General features: G+C 48.2%; 1 protein-coding gene across 5 annotated transcripts in view; it reads left to right on the plus strand.

The window, feature by feature from the left end:
• Positions 1 to 16,854, plus strand: part of ATP2C2 (ATPase secretory pathway Ca2+ transporting 2) — a 94,789-nt gene that overhangs the window by 53,697 nt on the left and 24,238 nt on the right. For all 5 annotated transcript variants that reach the window (XM_009251000.4, XM_024233532.3, XM_054534214.1 and 2 more), the window contains 4 exons: positions 554 to 703; positions 793 to 861; positions 1,377 to 1,452; positions 4,188 to 4,254. In XM_009251000.4, coding sequence (XP_009249275.3) covers positions 554 to 703; positions 793 to 861; positions 1,377 to 1,452; positions 4,188 to 4,254 — 362 coding nt within the window. The remainder of the gene's footprint in view (positions 1 to 553; positions 704 to 792; positions 862 to 1,376; positions 1,453 to 4,187; positions 4,255 to 16,854) is intronic.

Below are 16,854 nucleotides of genomic sequence, written 5' to 3' on the forward strand. Positions count from 1 at the left end.
AGGGCTAAGCCTTGTGGGGAGCTGCGCACAGGGCCTGGTGCATAGTCAGTGTTCTACAAATGTCAGTACCTCCCTTCCCCTTGCCAGGGTGTGTGAGTGTCTCTGCGTCCCTGTCTGTGTTTCTGGTGTTACTATTGCCTTAGATTCTCACTGAATAACCTGGGTCGGTTATTGTATGGGATTGTGTGGGAACCATACAGATTGTACAGGCATCTCCAAGGTGAAGAGTGGACTGCGTATGTGGAGACTCACACAGGTGTTTTGAAAGGTATATCCTAAAATAGCCATCACTTTCATTTTTTTTTTAGATTGTATCAAAATTTCAAACAATATTAAGCGAAGATATGAGACTTCAATGTTTTTAAGAGAGGCCACTCATTCAAAGCTTTTCTGATCCTGGAGGCCCCAGAGGCCGTCATTGTGACACTCATTCTGTAGGTTCACTGCGCTCTTGAGTTCATGTCCATGAAGGTGCTGGTACCATTTTGTGCTTTTAACACCAATTCTCAGGGTGACAGGGAGGTTCCACAGCATTTTCCCCTTGCTTTCCTAGGTCACGGACCTCTTGGTGGATGAATCCAGTTTCACCGGGGAAGCCGAGCCATGCAGTAAAACAGACAGCCCCTTGACAGGCGGTGGGGACCTCACCACCCTCAGCAACATCGTCTTCATGGGGACCCTGGTGCAGTATGGGAGGGGCCAGGTAAGCCCTGGAGCACCGAGGCCTTGGGCTCCCATAACCCACAGGCTCCCAGCCCTTAGATGTCATACTTCTCTCTCTCCTGGACACAGGGGGTCGTGATTGGAACAGGGGAAAGCTCTCAGTTCGGAGAAGTGTTTAAGATGATGCAGGCTGAAGAGGTAAGGGGCAAGAGGGGGCTTCGGGACTTTTGTAAGCTGGAGTTTGAGATTATTACAGGCAAATAATACCAGCCCTGCCTACTCCTTAGGAATGAGTGGCATGTGGTTAATATGAGTATACTTTTTAAACATTTAATTTTTTTTTTTTATTAGAGACAGGGTTTCGCCATGTTGCCCAGGCTGGTCTCAAACTCCTGAGCTCAAGCAATCTGTCTGCCTCAGCCTCCCAAAGTGCCAGGATTACAGGCGTAAGCCACCACACCTGGCCTCTTTTTAAACGTGTAAGACATTTGTTCACATTTTCATAAATGCGAACAGCTTTTATGATGTTCGCATACAGCTTTCAGACAGTAACACGCACAGATCTTCAGTGCAGAAGTCAATGAATGTTGACATATGTGTACCCCTGTGTAATCATCACTGAAGCTGTAGGATGGCAAAGTGAAGACATTTTGAACAAAGGCAGGCAGAAGCTAGGATCTTGTCCAACTAACCCATTGTGCTCGCCCTTTCAGACACCTAAAACTCCTTTGCAGAAAAGCATGGACAGGCTAGGAAAGCAACTGACACTCTTCTCCTTTGGCATAATTGGTGAGTGAAGCAGTTTCCATGCTGGGTTCGTTCTGCAGGTGGAGGGGAGCCACCATAGGGGGGCCACCATGGCCGTTTCTCAAATATCTTGCTACTCAGCTGCATAAGGCTTGGGGATTGGGATCAGAGGCTCTCCAAAAGCAACAAGAGCTTTCTGTAGAGTTGGACCAGGCTGGCTGCTGTAACAAGCAGCCACTACATTTTCTTGGCTTAACATAGTAAACGCTTGTTCCTTGCTCACACCACAGTCCAGAATCCGTGGGTGTATTCCTGGTCCAGTGGCTCTCCTGGATAGCTCGCCGATAAACAGTGACTTGGGCCCAGGCCCCTGTTATATTGCTGCTTTATCTTCCTCTGGGTCCTTGGAGGCCGTATTTCTGTTCAGCCAGCAGATGGTGAAAGAGGAAACATGGAGGCTTGTGGGGGACATTTTTAAGGCATGGACCAGGAAGTGGAATCATCAATTTGACCATCTTTTATTGGCCAGAATGGAGTCACATGGCCTACATAATTGCAAAGGAGACTGAGAAATATAGTTTAACTGTGCACCCAACCATATTTCTATGCTTCTAAGCAGCCTGTGCCTGGACTGGGACTTCCTGACCTTTGGTAACACAACAAACAGCATTGACATGATGCTGCAGTCCTGAATCTAGATCTTAAGGCTTAACATCCCCATAGTGCTATCCCGGTCCCTTCACCGGCTTCTTCCTGCTCTTTCCAGTTCTGGCCTTACTTCTGTGTCCTTTATTCCAGCCTTTAGGATCAACCCATGCCTGGCCCCTAATAGATTCTCAGTAAGTATTTGTTGAGTGAAAAACTTAATCAAGGAATAAACCAACAAGCCACTGCCTATAGCACATCCAGTGATGACGGAGGTGCTGGTGAGTGTGGCCAGAACTGCGGAGCCAGAGAACAGTCTTGAGAGAAACAGCTTATGTAAGCCCATGTTTCTTAAGTTAAATTAGAACTTAAATTGACATGTCCACAGCAAGACCCATGATATCACTCAGACTTTCTTTTTTTTGAGATGGAGTCTCACTCTGTTGCCCAGACTGGAGTGCAGTGGCGTGATCTCAGCTCACTGCAACCTCTGCCTCCTGGGTTAACCAATTCTCCTGCCTCAGCCTCCTGAGTCGCTGGGATTACAGGCATGCACCATCGCGCCCAGCTAATTTTTGTATTTTTGGTAGAGACAGGGTTTTGTCATGTTGGCCAGGCTGGTCTCAAACTCCTGGCCTCAAGTGATCTGCCTGCCTTGGCCTCCCAAAGTGCTAGAATTACAGGTATGAGCCACCACACTGGGCTTTTTTGTTTTGTTTTGTTTTGTTTTAACATTTTGAGAACTGCTCTAGCAGATGAAGAGTTTTGACACTCAGTCCCATGGACCCCCTAGAAGGCCCAAGGGGCAGGTGCAGGGAAGCAACACCATGCTGGTCAGTGCTTCAAGAGGAAAGTAGCATTTGCCAGTTCCCATGGTGCAAATACTCTCAGTGTGGCCGTTTTCAAGCTACTAATGTATAGACACTGAACATGGATTTCGGAAGAGATGTACCTAGTTGATTCTTGTGAGCTCCTGTGAGGAATCTCCAGCCTTCTACTGTGGGAATGCCACAAGGGTGGAGTAAGTTCCTAGTGGGGGTGGCTCTAGGCTCACTGCCTCACCCCTATTTCCGATAGAGCTCCCCTTGCTAATCTATTTCATTTGAGTTCATTTGGGTTCTAGCTAAGATTTCAGTTGATGACTGAGTTTAGTAGCCAATAGTAGAATGCCCAAAACAAAACTAACAGATACTGTGGCAGCTGCCCCCCTCAACACATATACACACACACACCACTACCACCCATCAGAAAACATCCCTGTCCCCCTGGCCCCTGCAAAGCAAAGTTAACGTTCTTTAGCAAGCTCTCCAAGGGTGTCACCTGGCAACACCACCCACCTTCCCAGTCCCTACTCACTCCTTCCGATAATGATGGCAACAAGAGTTAACGATTAGGCTCGTGTTTGCTGTCGTCCGGGAGGTGTGCTGAGCACAGACTGTCACACCTTAAACCAGGGAACTATTCTTTGAGGGGTGCACGGCCATGAGCCCCATTTTACAGATGAGGAGACGCAGGCTGCACCAGGCAACCCGAGCACCTTTCCCTGTTGCCAGAGCATCTCATGAACTTCCACAGGCCCCAGGGCAGCTCTTGCCATTTGTGCCTTGATGGTCTATCCGTAACCACCTCCCTGTCTCGTACACCTAGTGCAGTAACTGGTGTGCAGTAAATATTTGGTAAATTATTAATGAAGGAAAATGGAAATGGAGTATATTTAATCATGAGTACCACAGAATAAAATAATTTGAAAAAACAGTGACCCATCTGCCTATCACAGGAGCAGCTGCATTTGCCACACCAAACACCACATGGGGGGATGTTCTGGATACACATAGCACTTGGTAAACTTTGGGAATAAGATGTAAATGCTTGCAAACAGTCCAAAATAAACTGATTGAGACTTTAACTTAAATTTGGCTTGGACCTTTCCTGAGAAAGTAAAACCAGTTTTTGGTAGGTATAAACGTATCTCCCTTAGAAAAAAGAAGAGACGGTTGAAAGTGGTTGAGGTTATCAGGCATTCCTCTGTGCATGCATTCCTGTAAACTCTCTAAGGAAGTGGGTTTGAATCCCTCCGGGCATCGGCGTGTGTAGTGCATATGGAGATAAGGATGTTTTTCTCTCTTCCCCAGGTCTCATCATGCTCATTGGCTGGTTGCAAGGGAAACAGCTCCTGAGTATGTTCACGATCGGGGTCAGGTAAGAGTGCAGTGGCCGCCCCTTGCCTTGCCAGGGTGGTCAATGGGCTCTGAGCCCTTCCCTGCAGCAAGAGAAGGTGGGGAGGCTGTAGAACAGGAAGGGTTGGGAAACGTGCAGCCCCATCACCCAAACTCCAGCCTCCCAGTAGCACGTTCTCCGACAGGTACAGAGTGCCCGGTGAATGCTTGCAAAATGAATGACAGCAAATGATCCGGGCAGCGGGGGAGGGGGTCTCTTTTGTATTAGGCTGTTCTTGCATTGCTAAAAAAAAAAAATGCCTGAGGCTTGGTAATTTATTAAGAAAAGAGGTTTAATTGGCCCACGGTTCTATAGGCTGTACAGGAAGCATGGTGTCTGCTCAGCTTCTGGGGAGGCTCCAGGAAGTTTCCAATCAAGGCGGAAGGGGAAGGGGGAGCAGGCATGTCACATGGCAAGAGCAGGGGCAGGAGAGGGAGGAAGGGGAGATGCCACATGCTTTGAAACAATCAGATCTCTCAGGAACTCACTCTAGCAAGAACGGCTCGAAGGAGATGGCGCTAAACCATTCATGAGGGATCCACCCCATCGTCCATTCTCCTCACACCTCCAGCATTGGGGCTTATGTTTCAACATGAGGTTTGGGTGGGGACACACATTCAAACTGTATCAGCTTTCTTGTCACTGTTTGCCTGTGGGTTTGGGTCTTTCTGGCTAAGAGCAAGGACCCCAGAGCCAGCCTGCCTCTGTTTAAATTCTACACTTGCCACTTGCTGGTTTTGTGACCTCCAGCGTTTCTTAGCTCTCTGTGCCCCGGTTTCCTCTGAAAAATGGGAATGCTCGTATACCCTCTCCTAGGGTGACTGTCTGGATTAAAGGAGTTAGTCTGTGCAAGCACCCACATGATGCACAGGGCATAGTGAGCGTTGGCTCTTATTACTGGTTTAGAACTTGATCCAAGCCCTTGTTTTACAGAGGAGGCTACCAGAGCAGCAGCAATGGATGTAGAGCCCAAGGCCACACAGGGACACCAGGGCTGGGAGTCATCATCACTTGATGATGCTAAGCCGAGGGGACCCGCCCTTCTTCTACATAGTGATTCATAAGTTATCCCAAGCCCCTGGGTCCTGGTGGCCGAGACAGGGAGAGGCACGGGCAGCCCAGCATCGTGCAGCGGTGTGACTTTGTCAGTAGTTCTTCCACAGCTATTTGCCAAGGGCAAGGGAAGCAGAGGCCGGGGATTGTCACTAACTGGGTAAGTTCCATTGGAAGGGAGGCTAGGGGCTGTTCCAGGACACGGAGGAACCAACCCATGTCTAGGCTCACGTCAGGCCCATTGGTTCCCAGATGGTAACACACATGTAGCTGCTGTCTGCAAGATGCTTTTAGGTGATGTGTGGAAAATTATTGTAGTGTCTCTTCATATGTATATATATGTAATTAATACATCAAACCCATGATGTAAACAAACTTAGATGTCCGTCAGCTCAAGAAAGAATAAACAACTTATGTACAGTGGAATATTTTTCAGCCACAGAAAGAGATGAAGTACTGATTCATACTGCAACATGGATTAATGTTGAACCCGTTTTCCTAGGTGAAAGAAGCCAGTTGCACATGTTATATGATTTTATTTATATAAAATATTCAAAAATAGGTCACTCGGCCAGGAGCGGTGGCTCATACCTGTAATCCCAGCACTTTGGGAGGCCAAGGCAGACGATCACCTGAGGTCAGGAGTTCTAGACCAGTCTGGCCAACATGGTGGAACCCTGTCTCTACTAAAAATACAAAAATTAACTGGGTGTGGTGGCAGGCGCCTATAATCCCAGCTACTCGGGAGGCTGATGCAGAAGAATCACTTGAGCCCGGGAGGTGGAGTTTGCAGTGAGCAGAGATTGCGCCACTGCACTCCAGCCTGGGTGACAGAGCAAGACACTGTCTGAAAAAAAGAAACAAACCAAAACATAGGTCATTTCATAGAAACAGAAAGTAGGTTAGTGTTTGCCAGGGCCTGGGGTTGGGGAGTGAGTAGTGACTACTAACAGTTATGGGGTTTCCTTTGGGGGTGAAGAAAATGTTCTAAAATTGATTGTGGGGATAGGTGCACAACTCTGCATACACTAACCACCATTCAATTATATATGTTAAAGGAGTGGATTTTGTCATATACAAATTATATACCAATAAAGAAACCAGAAAGGTATAGAACAGGCAACTAAGAATGCTGTTATTGAAAGGGTCCTTGGAGCCTTTCTAATTTATATATGAAGAGTAAACCATTATTGCAAACGTGTGCCATAATAATCATTACAGTGAATTACACAGACAAACTCCTGGTGGACTGAGGCATCCCAGTGTGTACTGGGACACAGAGGTTTGTCCTGCTGGCCAGTGTGGGCAAGAGAATCTTGCTTTAAGGGTTGAGCGTACTGGGTCTGGTACATGGTATCAGGTACATAGTATCAGGTGTACATGGCTCTGGTGCATAGTCAGGCTTGCCTGTATATACATGAATATACACGGTTATCTGGTAATTTGTAGTATAAGAGATTCCAAATGCCTTATTTTTTCAACGACACTGCACGGTACGCATTAATTGAGGGGCAGGCGGTAAAATCAATGACAAAAGCATTCAATAACTTTTTTGAGTGAATGGGAATTGGAAATACTGTGTCTGGCTTTGGATACTTTGTCACTCGGTGTATTTAACAAACAAAATCTTAGTAACACCAAATGCTGAGAGCACACAAAAAAAACAGGAGTTGGAATATTATGTGATGATGTGGGCACACAGATGTGATAAAATCATAAAAGCAAAATACAAATGACAGACACTTGGAAAACCCCATCCCAGATAAATTCTAAGCCATAATAAGTTCATCTCTTCCCTTAAAAAAAAATTCTGTAATGAGACACACAAGACATTCAAACCACATCAGAATACCCTTAAATGATAGTTTTCAATAGGAAAAGAAGAACAAGAAAAAAAGCTGTACTAATAGATAATAGTCTTTAGGTTTTAGCTTTAAACAACCTATAAATGAGCGGAGACGAATGCCAGGGTTTGGACTTTCCCCCCAGACCTGTTTGGAACCATGAAAATGATGCAGTGGTTTTGTACAGGTGTCTTTGCTGGGTTGCAGCCCTTTTTCCCTAAGAATATGCCCAGGTCCTCGGTTTGTTTTGCTAATGGCCCTGCGAAAGGGCATCTTAGGCTCTGGATAATGAAACCCAAGGGGGTCTATTGAATGTAGGATGGTCTTGATCTCTAGTGAATTGGGGCTTTCTGGCTTAATATCCTGAACAGAACGATCTTCATGGCATTTTTGTTTGTTTGTTTGTTTGTTTGTTTTGAGACAGAGTTTCACTCTTGTCACCCAGGCTGGAGTGCAATGGCACGATCTTGGCTCACTGCAATCTCCACCTCCCAGATTCATGCAGTTCTCCTGCCTCAGCCTCCCAAGTAGCTGGGATTACAGGGGCGCACCATCAAGCCCAGCTAATTTTTTAAATTTTAAGTGGAGATGGGATTTCACCATGTTGGCCAGGATGGTCTCAAACTCAGGTGATCCACCTGCCTCAGCCTCCCAAAGTGCTGGGATTACAGGTGTGAGCCAACGCTTCCAGCCTTCGTGGAGCTTTTGGGGGGCATTTATCCTTCAGTGTTACTGTATATAGCACGTGACTGTGTGATCTGTTTGTATCACTCTCATTGAATCCCTTTCATGTTCATGTAGTGTTGGGACTGGGGGAGGTTGTGAACAAGACAGTCATGGTTCCCACCTTCAGAGATTGTAGGTCTCAGTGGGGATGGAGAATCGATGGGAATCAAGGGCTAGATGGGAAGAGAGGCAGAGGCAGGTGGGAGAGGGAGCGTGAAGCTGAGATCTGGAGGAGCTGTGGCTGATGCGATGAGGCCTTGAAGGAGACTGGGTGTGCAGATTCCTTTGGCTGCCAAAACAAAGCACCACAGGCTGCACGGCTGGAAATAGAAGCTTATGCTCACCATTCTAGAGGCCAGGAGTCCGAGGTCCAGGTGTGGCAGGAGCATGCTGTTCTTGAAGACCCTAGGGGGAGAATCAGCCGAATGCTTCTCGGCTTCTGGTGTCACAGACAGTCCTTAGCACATAGATATCTTGCCTCCAGTCTCTGTCTGTCACATGGTCTCCTCCTCTGTCTCTGCATCTCTTCTCTTTTTATAAGGACGCCAGTTATATTGGACTAGGATGGATACTCTAATGACCCCATTTTTATTTGATGACGTCTGCAAAGGCCCTATTTGCAAATAAGGTCACATTCACGTGTACCAGGAGTTAGGATGTGAACATATTTTATTGGAGGGACACAATTCAATCCCTTAGCAGCAAGCAGTGGGCTGCCGGGAGACGGGGGTGGGTGGACAACAAGCTCATTGAAAGAGATGAGGACAAGGAGGCCTGAGCCAGGGCTGGGAAGACCCGTCTACGCGAATGGCAAAGTTGCCAAGAGTAGCCTGCAGGTGGACACAGTAGAGTCAGTTCTGGGCCGGGCACGGTGGCTCACGCCTGTAATCCCAGCACTTTTGGACACTGAGGCAGACGGATCACTTGAGGTTAGGAGTTTAAGACCAGCTTGGCCAACATGGTGAAACCCCATCTCTACTAAAAATACAAAAATCAGCCGGGCGTGGTGGCGCGTGCCTATAATCCCAGCTACTGGGGGGCAGAGGCAGGAGAATTGCTTGAACCCAGGAGGCAGAGGTTGTAGTGAGCTGAGATCACACTACTGCCCTCCAGCCTGGGCAACAGAGTGAGACACCGTCTCAAAAAAAAAAAAAAAAAAAAAAAAGTCAGTTCTAGAAACTTCAAGGAATTGAAGAAGGAGGGACCAGGGTCTGTTGGTGCTGGAGAAGGAGCAGGAGTAGAACATGTGATCCCAGTTCATCCTTACACAGCCCATGGGGTAAGTCTGGCCTCCTTTTTACAGAATGGGAAACAGGCTTAGGCTAACACAACTTATGGGATCAGGGCATGGAAGAGACAGACTTCAAACCACTGAAGCCTGATCCAAAACCGGGCTCCTTGTCAGCAACCCAGCCCCCCACCCTCGGCAGGATGGGGACTCTGCTGCCAGCCACTGCCCCTCACTCCCTATCCTTGGCAGCCATTGTCAATGGGCTCGAGTTTGTTTGCCCCATGAATATGTATTGGGCATCTGTTGACTCTCTGTTTACATCAAAAGTGCTGATCCAGCTGGATCAGGTAGATCTCTGCCCTCCTGGAGTTTTCTAGCTGGGGAGAAAAGTGAATGTTAACAATTTAAGCACACATTAATAAAAATAATTACAGCTTATGAGTGCTACAAAGAAACAACTGCGGAGAAAGAGATTAAAAGGGAGGTAGAAGCCAGCTGGGCGTGGTGTCTCACGCCTGTAATCACAGCACTTTGGGACTCTGAGGTGGGCAGATCACTTGAGATCAGGAGTTCAAGAACAGCCTGGCCAACATGGTGAAACCTGCATCTCTACCAAAAATACAAAATTAGCCGGGCATGGTGGTGTGTACCTGTAATCCCAGCTACTCAGGGAGGCTGAGGCAGGAGAATTGCTTGAACTCGGGAGGCAGAGGTTGCAGTGAGCCGACATCTCACCACTGCACTCCAACCTGGGCAACAGAGCAAAACTCTGTCTCGAGAAGAAAAAAAGGAAGGTAGAAGGGGATGGACTGGAAGAGGTGGCCAGGGAGGGTTTTGGGTGGAGAGTTGAGGAGTCAGGAGATGAGCGGGAAGGGTGTGCCAGGCAGGGGGAACAGCATAGGCAAAGGTTTGGGGGTGGGAACGTGTCCAAGGGCCATTTGGGGGGGGACCACAGCTGAGTTCTGTGAGCAGAACGAGATGATGGAGTGGCTTAGATCATGGGGAAACTCATGGTCCCTTCTCCTATTCCTAACCTCATCATCAGAGCCTTTCCCAATACGCCACGCCAGGCCGTCTCTGTGACACTTTGGAAGCAGAGAGATGAAAAGTGTTGGTCACCCTTGATTTAGAGGCCGAAGGAAGTGGGAGGTGGGAGCCCCAGCTTATTACAGAAGTGGGGGCTGGGAGGAAGGGGGCCCTGGAGCAGGACGCCGAGCTGTGCTGGGGACAGTGGAATAGCACCTACAGCAGCAGGCACCGGAGAGCCGAGGTCTCCGACTGAGCTGAGAGAGCTGGTAAACCTGGATGGCCACTCCCCCAACTCAGGGCTGGGTGGGGCCTGAGACTCACAGTTCTTTCTTTCTTTTTATTATTTCAATAGGCTTTTGGGGAACAGGTGGTGTTTCGTTACATGCATAAGTTATTTAGTGGTGATTTCTGAGATTTTCATGCACCCATCACCTGAGCAGTGTACACTGTACCCAATGTGTTGAGACTCACCTTTGTTTTGTTTGTTTGCTTTTTTATTTTTAAATTTTTCTTTAAGTTCTAGGATACATGTGCAGAACGCGCAGGTTTGTTGCATAGGTATACATGTGCCATGGTGGTTTGCTGCATCCATCAACCCGTCATCTAGGTTTTAAGCCCCACATGCATTAGACATTTGGCCTAATGCTCTCCCCCCTACCCCCCGACAGGCCCGGGTATGTGATGTCCCCCTCCCTGTGTCCATGTATTCTCATTGTTCAACTCACACTTAGGAGTGAGAACATGCAGTATTTGCTTGCTTGTTTTTGAGATGGAGTCCTGCTCTGTCCAGGCTGGAGTGCAGTGGCACGATCTTGGCTCACTGCAACCTCCATCTCCTGGGTTCAAGCTATTCTCCTACCTCAGCCTCCCAAGTAGCTGGGATTACAGGTGCCCGCCACCACGCCCAGCTAATTTTTGTATTTTTAGTAGAGGTGGGGTTTCACCATGTTGGCCAGGCTCGTCTCAAACTCCTGACCTCAGGTGATCTGCCTGCCTCTGCCTTCCAAAGTGCTGGGATTACAGGTGTGAGCCACTGTGCCTGGCTGAGACTCATATTTCTAACAAGCTCTCAAGGGTGCTGACACAGCTGGTCCAGGGAGCACCCTCTGAGCGTGAGGCTGTGATTCGACACTATCCCCCGAGAGCGGGCTCCAGCAAGAACAGGACCAGGAAAGAGGCCAAGACACCTGAACAGCGTTTTCAGGTGACTGAGCCTTTGGAGGCAGGGGTGGTGGCAGGGAGGGAGACATTTGAGCCTCAAGGAGGCTGCCAGAGAACACAGGACTCTCAGAAAACAGAATGCTTAAAAACTTCCCCAAGTAGGCCAGGCACAGTGGCTCACACCTGTAATCCTAGCACTTTGGGAGGCTGAGGCAAGAGGATTCCTTGAGCCCAGGAGTTTGAGACCAGCCTAGACAACATAGTGAGACCGTCTGTACAAAAACAAATGTTTTTTAATTAGCCTGGTTTGGTGGTGCATGCTTGTAGCCCCAGCTACTTGGGAGGCCGAGGCGGGAGGATTGCTTGAGCCTGGGAAGTCAAGGTTTCAGTGAGCCATGATCTTGCCGCTGCGCAACCTGGGCAACAGAGCAAGACCCTATCTTAAAAAACAAAAACAAAAGAAAACAAACAAACAAAAAAACCTCCTGCAGATCACAAGGTCAGGAGTTTGAGACCATCCTCGCCAAAACAATGAAATCCCATCTCTACTAAAAATACAAAAATTAGCAAGGCATGGTGGCATACGCCTGTAGTCCCAGCTACTCAGGGGCTGAGGCAGGAGAGTCTCTTGAATCCGGGAGGTGGAGGTTGTGGTGAGCCGAGATCTCACCACTGCACTCCAGCCTAGGGAACAGAGCAAGACTCTGTCTCAAAAACAAAACAAAAAACAAAACAAAACAAACAACAACAACAAAACACACACACGCACACAAACACACACCCTCCTGCAAATAATGGTGCATCCAATCCCTGTCTTATAAGCCATGAGAAGCTTCATGAGGCAAGAAAGACGATTAAATATTTCCAGAAGAAAAAGCAAAAAAGGCTTCTGCGCTCAAGCCCCAAATCCGCTGATTCTCTCCCCACCCAGTGCTTTGGGAGGCCGAGGTGGGTGGATCATGAGGTCAAGAGATTGAGATCATCCTGGCCAACATTGTGAAACCCCGTCTCTACTAAAAATACAAAAATTAGCCAGGTGTGATGGCAGGCGCCTGTAGTCCCAGCTACTCGGGAGGCTGAGGGAGGAGAATCACTTGAACCCTGGAGGCGGAAGTTGCAGTGAGCCAAGATTGCACCACTGCACTCCAGCCTGGCGACAGAGCAAGACTCCATCTCAAAAAACAAAAAACAAAAAAGAATTCCCTATATGTTAAGTGACATTCTAGATGATCCAAGGCACTTGCTTTTCCTGGTCCATTCTAATCAATTTTTGTTTTGTTTTTGTTTTTTTGAGATGGAGTCTCGCTCTGTCACCCAGGCTGGAGTGCAGTGATGTGATCGCAGCTCACTGCAAGCTCCGCCTCCTAGGTTCAAGTGATTCTCCTGCCTCAGCCTCCCCAAGTAGCTGGGACTACAGGTGCTCGCTACCACACCTGGCTAATTTTTGTATTTTGGTAGAGACGGGGTTTCACCATGTTAGCCAGGCTAGTCTCGAACCCCTGACCTCAAGTGATTCACCCGCTTCTACGTTTCAAAGTGCTGGGAATGCAGGTGTGAGCCACCACACCCGGCCCTTTCTAATCTTTATTAGTTTGTGGATTAATTTATTATTATGAATTCATCCAAGTAATACAAAGATGCCCTTCCCCTGCCATATGGGATGAAAGTCCCCGTTGTAACCCTCCATAAATGTTTGCTTAGCTGGTCTTCACAGCCTGTGCCATAAAACCAACGAAGCCTTCTGGCTGTCACTGTAGAAACCGGGCACAGCCCCTTGATCAAATTCTGTAATCTTGGTTTATATGACTTGTCCATGCCTGTTCTATTGTCCCTGGGTGAAAGGTCACCATTCACAACCATTCTATTCAAACTGCCTGTTTTGTAATTGGAATTTGTTGCCAACATTTAATGTACCGTATTTCTTTGATTCTGAGATGTACATTGTTTTTCACATTTCAACTCCTCTGAAATCGGATCACTTCTAATAAGCGATGTAATTAGAAAGTATGGTGTTACTGATTAATTGGCAGTGTTCATTCTTTTCTGAGCACTGCACAAAATAATGGTGCCCCTCACAGTCAACTATCTTAGCTCTGATGAAATACGGTCTCCCTGTGTGATCCTGGTTGAATGGATTCTCACCAGGTGTTCTGACTATCAGCCAACCCAGGTAGAACGCTCTCTGTGTGCTAGGCCAGCGCAGGCCTAAGCATTGTTATACCCACTTCTTCATGTATACCTCCTTGCTCTGCTGGGTTTTCTAATGCAGAGGATAAAAACAGCCACCTGGCCAGGCTTGGAGGCTCATGCCTGTAATCCCAGCACTTGGGAGTGCTGAGGTGGGAGGATCACTTGAGCACAGAAGTTCAAGACCAGCCTGGGTAACATAGTGAGACCTTGTCTCTACAAATAATTTTTTAAATTAGGGAGTAAATAGTGGTGCATGCCTGTGTCCCGGCTACCAGGGAGGCGGAGGCTGGAGGATTGCTTGAGTCCAGGAGGTCAAGGCTGCAGTGAGCCTTGATGGCGACACTGCACTCCAGCCTGGGCAACAGAGCAAGAACCTGTCTCAAAAAAAAAAAAAAGTAAAAAACAGGCAAGGCACAGAGGCTCACGCCTGTGATCCCACCACTTTGGGAGGCCAAGGCAGGTGGATCACTTGAGGCCAGGAGTTCAAGACCAGCCTGGCCAACATGGTGAAACCCCATCTCTACTAAAAATTCAAAAATTAGCCAGGTGTGGTGGCACATGCCTGTAATTCCAGCTATGCGGGAGGCTGAGGCAGGAGAATTGCATGAAGGTGGGGGGTGGATGTTGCAGTGAGCTGAGATTGCACCACTGCACTCCAGCCTGGGTGACAGAGTAAGACTCCATCTCAAACAAACCCAGCCACCCTTGTGCGATATAGCCAGAAAATGTGTTTTGTTTGAACTGTATCTTTTTCATTGGAATTTGTTGCCAACATTTAAAAATTGGGAGTTTGCATGAAAAAGATACTGGATTTCCAGCTTCTCTTGGGAGCATGGGAGGCCCGGCAGCACTGTGCATTGTTGTCGTCCCTGGTGACTTCGTGGTGGCTCTTTGTTTAGAGGAGGGCCTGGGCTCTGGGATCGCCACGTGGTCTTGCTCACCCTGGCCGATTTCACGTATTTCCTGGGCAGCCTGGCCCCAGGGCCTGGACCTGTCTCGAGGGGCTTCTGCAGGGTCCCTGGCAGTGGCTGTGGGTGGGCTGCAGGTGTGGTGAGAGACAGTGGCCCCCTTCTTCCAGGATGTTTCTGGTATTTCAGATAACAGAAATTCCTCATCAATTCTAGTTCCCTAAATAGTCTCTTTCTAGAAATTGTACAGAGTGGTTCCATGCAGTGACAGCACTTGGAGCTCCATTTAAGTCACATCCTCCCCACTCCTCAGCCTGGCCACGGGTGGAGGCTTGGTGGGGAGGATCCGGCCAGCCTCCCTCACCTGCTCAAAATCTCTCCTCCCCTCCCCATCGCCAGCCAAGGCTGCTTTTCTTTTTTTCTTTTTTCTTTTTGAGACAGACTTTCACACTTGTTGTCCAGGCTGGAGTGCAATGGCGCCATCTCAGCTCACCACAACCTCCACCTCCCAGGTTCAAGCAATTCTCTTGCCTCAGCCTCCCGAGTAGCTGGGATTACAGGCATGTACCACCACGCCTGGCTAATTTTGTATTTTTAGTAGAGACGGGGTTTCTCCATGTTGGCCAGGCTGGTGTCGAACTCCCGACCTCAGGTGATCCAGCCGCGTCGGCCTCCCAAAGTGCTGGGATTACAGGCATGAGGCGCCACACCCGGCCTTTTTCTTTCTTAAACAGCTTTATTGAGATATAATTCACATATATAATTCATCCATTTAAAGCATACAGTTTAATGGTTTTTAGTGTATTCACAGATATACATAGCCATCACCACAGTCCATTTTAGAACATTTTATTTTATTTTATTTTATTTGAGACAGGGTCTCACTCTGTTATGCAGGCTGTAGCACAGTGACATGATCACGGCCGACTGCAGCCTCAGCCTTGACCTCCCAGGCTCAAGTGATCCTCCCACCTCAGCCTCCTGAGTAGCTGGGATTATAGGTGCACACTGCCACACCTAGCTAATTTTTATATATATTTTTTTGTAGAAATAAAAAAATGTTGCCCAGGCTGGTCTCGAATTCTTGAGCTCAAATGATCTGCCAGTGTGATCCTCCCAAAGTGCTGGTATTATAGGTGTGAGCTACTGTGCCTGGCCTTAGAACATTTTCTTTTGTCTTTGGAGATGGAGTCTCACTCTGTCGTCAGGCTGGAGTGCAATGGCGCAGTCTTGGCTCACTGCAACCTCCGCCTCCCAGGTTCAAGTGATTCTCCTGCCTCAGCCTCCTGAGTAGCTAGGAATAAAAGTGCACACCACCACGCCCAGCTAATTTTTGTATTTTTAGTAGAGATGGGGTTTCACCATGTTGGCCAGGTTGGTCTCAAACTCCTGACCTCAGGTGATCTGCCCACCTGGGCCTCCCAAAGTGCTGGGATTACAGGCGTGAGCCACCACCCCTGGCCTAGAACATTTTCTTATCACCTCAAAAAGAAACCCTGTGCCCTTTAGCTATCACTCTACATTCCCGCCTATGCCGCATCCCAGTCCTAAGCAAACACTCGTCTTCCTTTCTGTGTAGATTTCCCCATTCTGAACATCCCTTTTGAATGGACTCATACACTGAGTGGCCTTTATGTCTGGCTTCTTCCACTCAGCAGCACATTTTCCGGGCTCACCCACATGGTGGCGTGTACCAGTGCCTCGTTCCTTTCTTTGGCTAAAGCGTATTCTGCTGTATAGATAGACCACATTTGGCTCATCCATTTGTTCACTGATGGACATTTGGGTTGTCATGGTTTCTTCATGTTTATTTTTACATTTTTTAAAGGAAAATTTCAAGCATGTACAAAAGCAGAGAGGATGATAAAGTGAACACCTGTGTAGCCACTACCCAGCTTCAACAGTGGCCCACTTGCAAACACTCTTGCCCTTTCTACAGCCCACCCCTGGCTATGTCAAACTGGACACCAGGCACCAGGCATCATACCTTTCCACCACTTCAGGAGCGTGGAATGTGGGGCCAGTCAGCCCCGATGTTGTGGAGTCTCAGCCAAAAGGGACAAAAAAGCCCCCTCTACACATGCTCTAACCTGTTGACACACCCAGAGAAGGGGCATCCATGTGCCGCAGCCCCAGTCTCGTTTCCAAGAGAGCATCTCACCGGCTCAGCTTGGGTCACATGCTCCCCTCAAATCCAGTCAACCCTGGTTACGGGAGAGTGGGGTCGTGCCGTACAGGGAGAACTGGAGGGGTAAGAAAGAAGTGAGCAGACACCCCGAAACAGATCCACGCAGCAGGCAAGGGTGTTGCTGTGGCCCTTCACCTCACCCGACCTGGACTTCCTCGTCTGGCTTCCCCATAGGAAGTGTCTACACCCTACACTCATGAAAAGTGAAATTCAAGGGACTCTCGAGGACCCTTGGAACCAAAAACTCTTAAT

The sequence above is a fragment of the Pongo abelii genome, chromosome 18 (genome assembly GCF_028885655.2).
Source record: "Pongo abelii isolate AG06213 chromosome 18, NHGRI_mPonAbe1-v2.0_pri, whole genome shotgun sequence".
In the NCBI taxonomy this organism is placed as follows: domain Eukaryota; kingdom Metazoa; phylum Chordata; class Mammalia; order Primates; family Hominidae; genus Pongo; species Pongo abelii.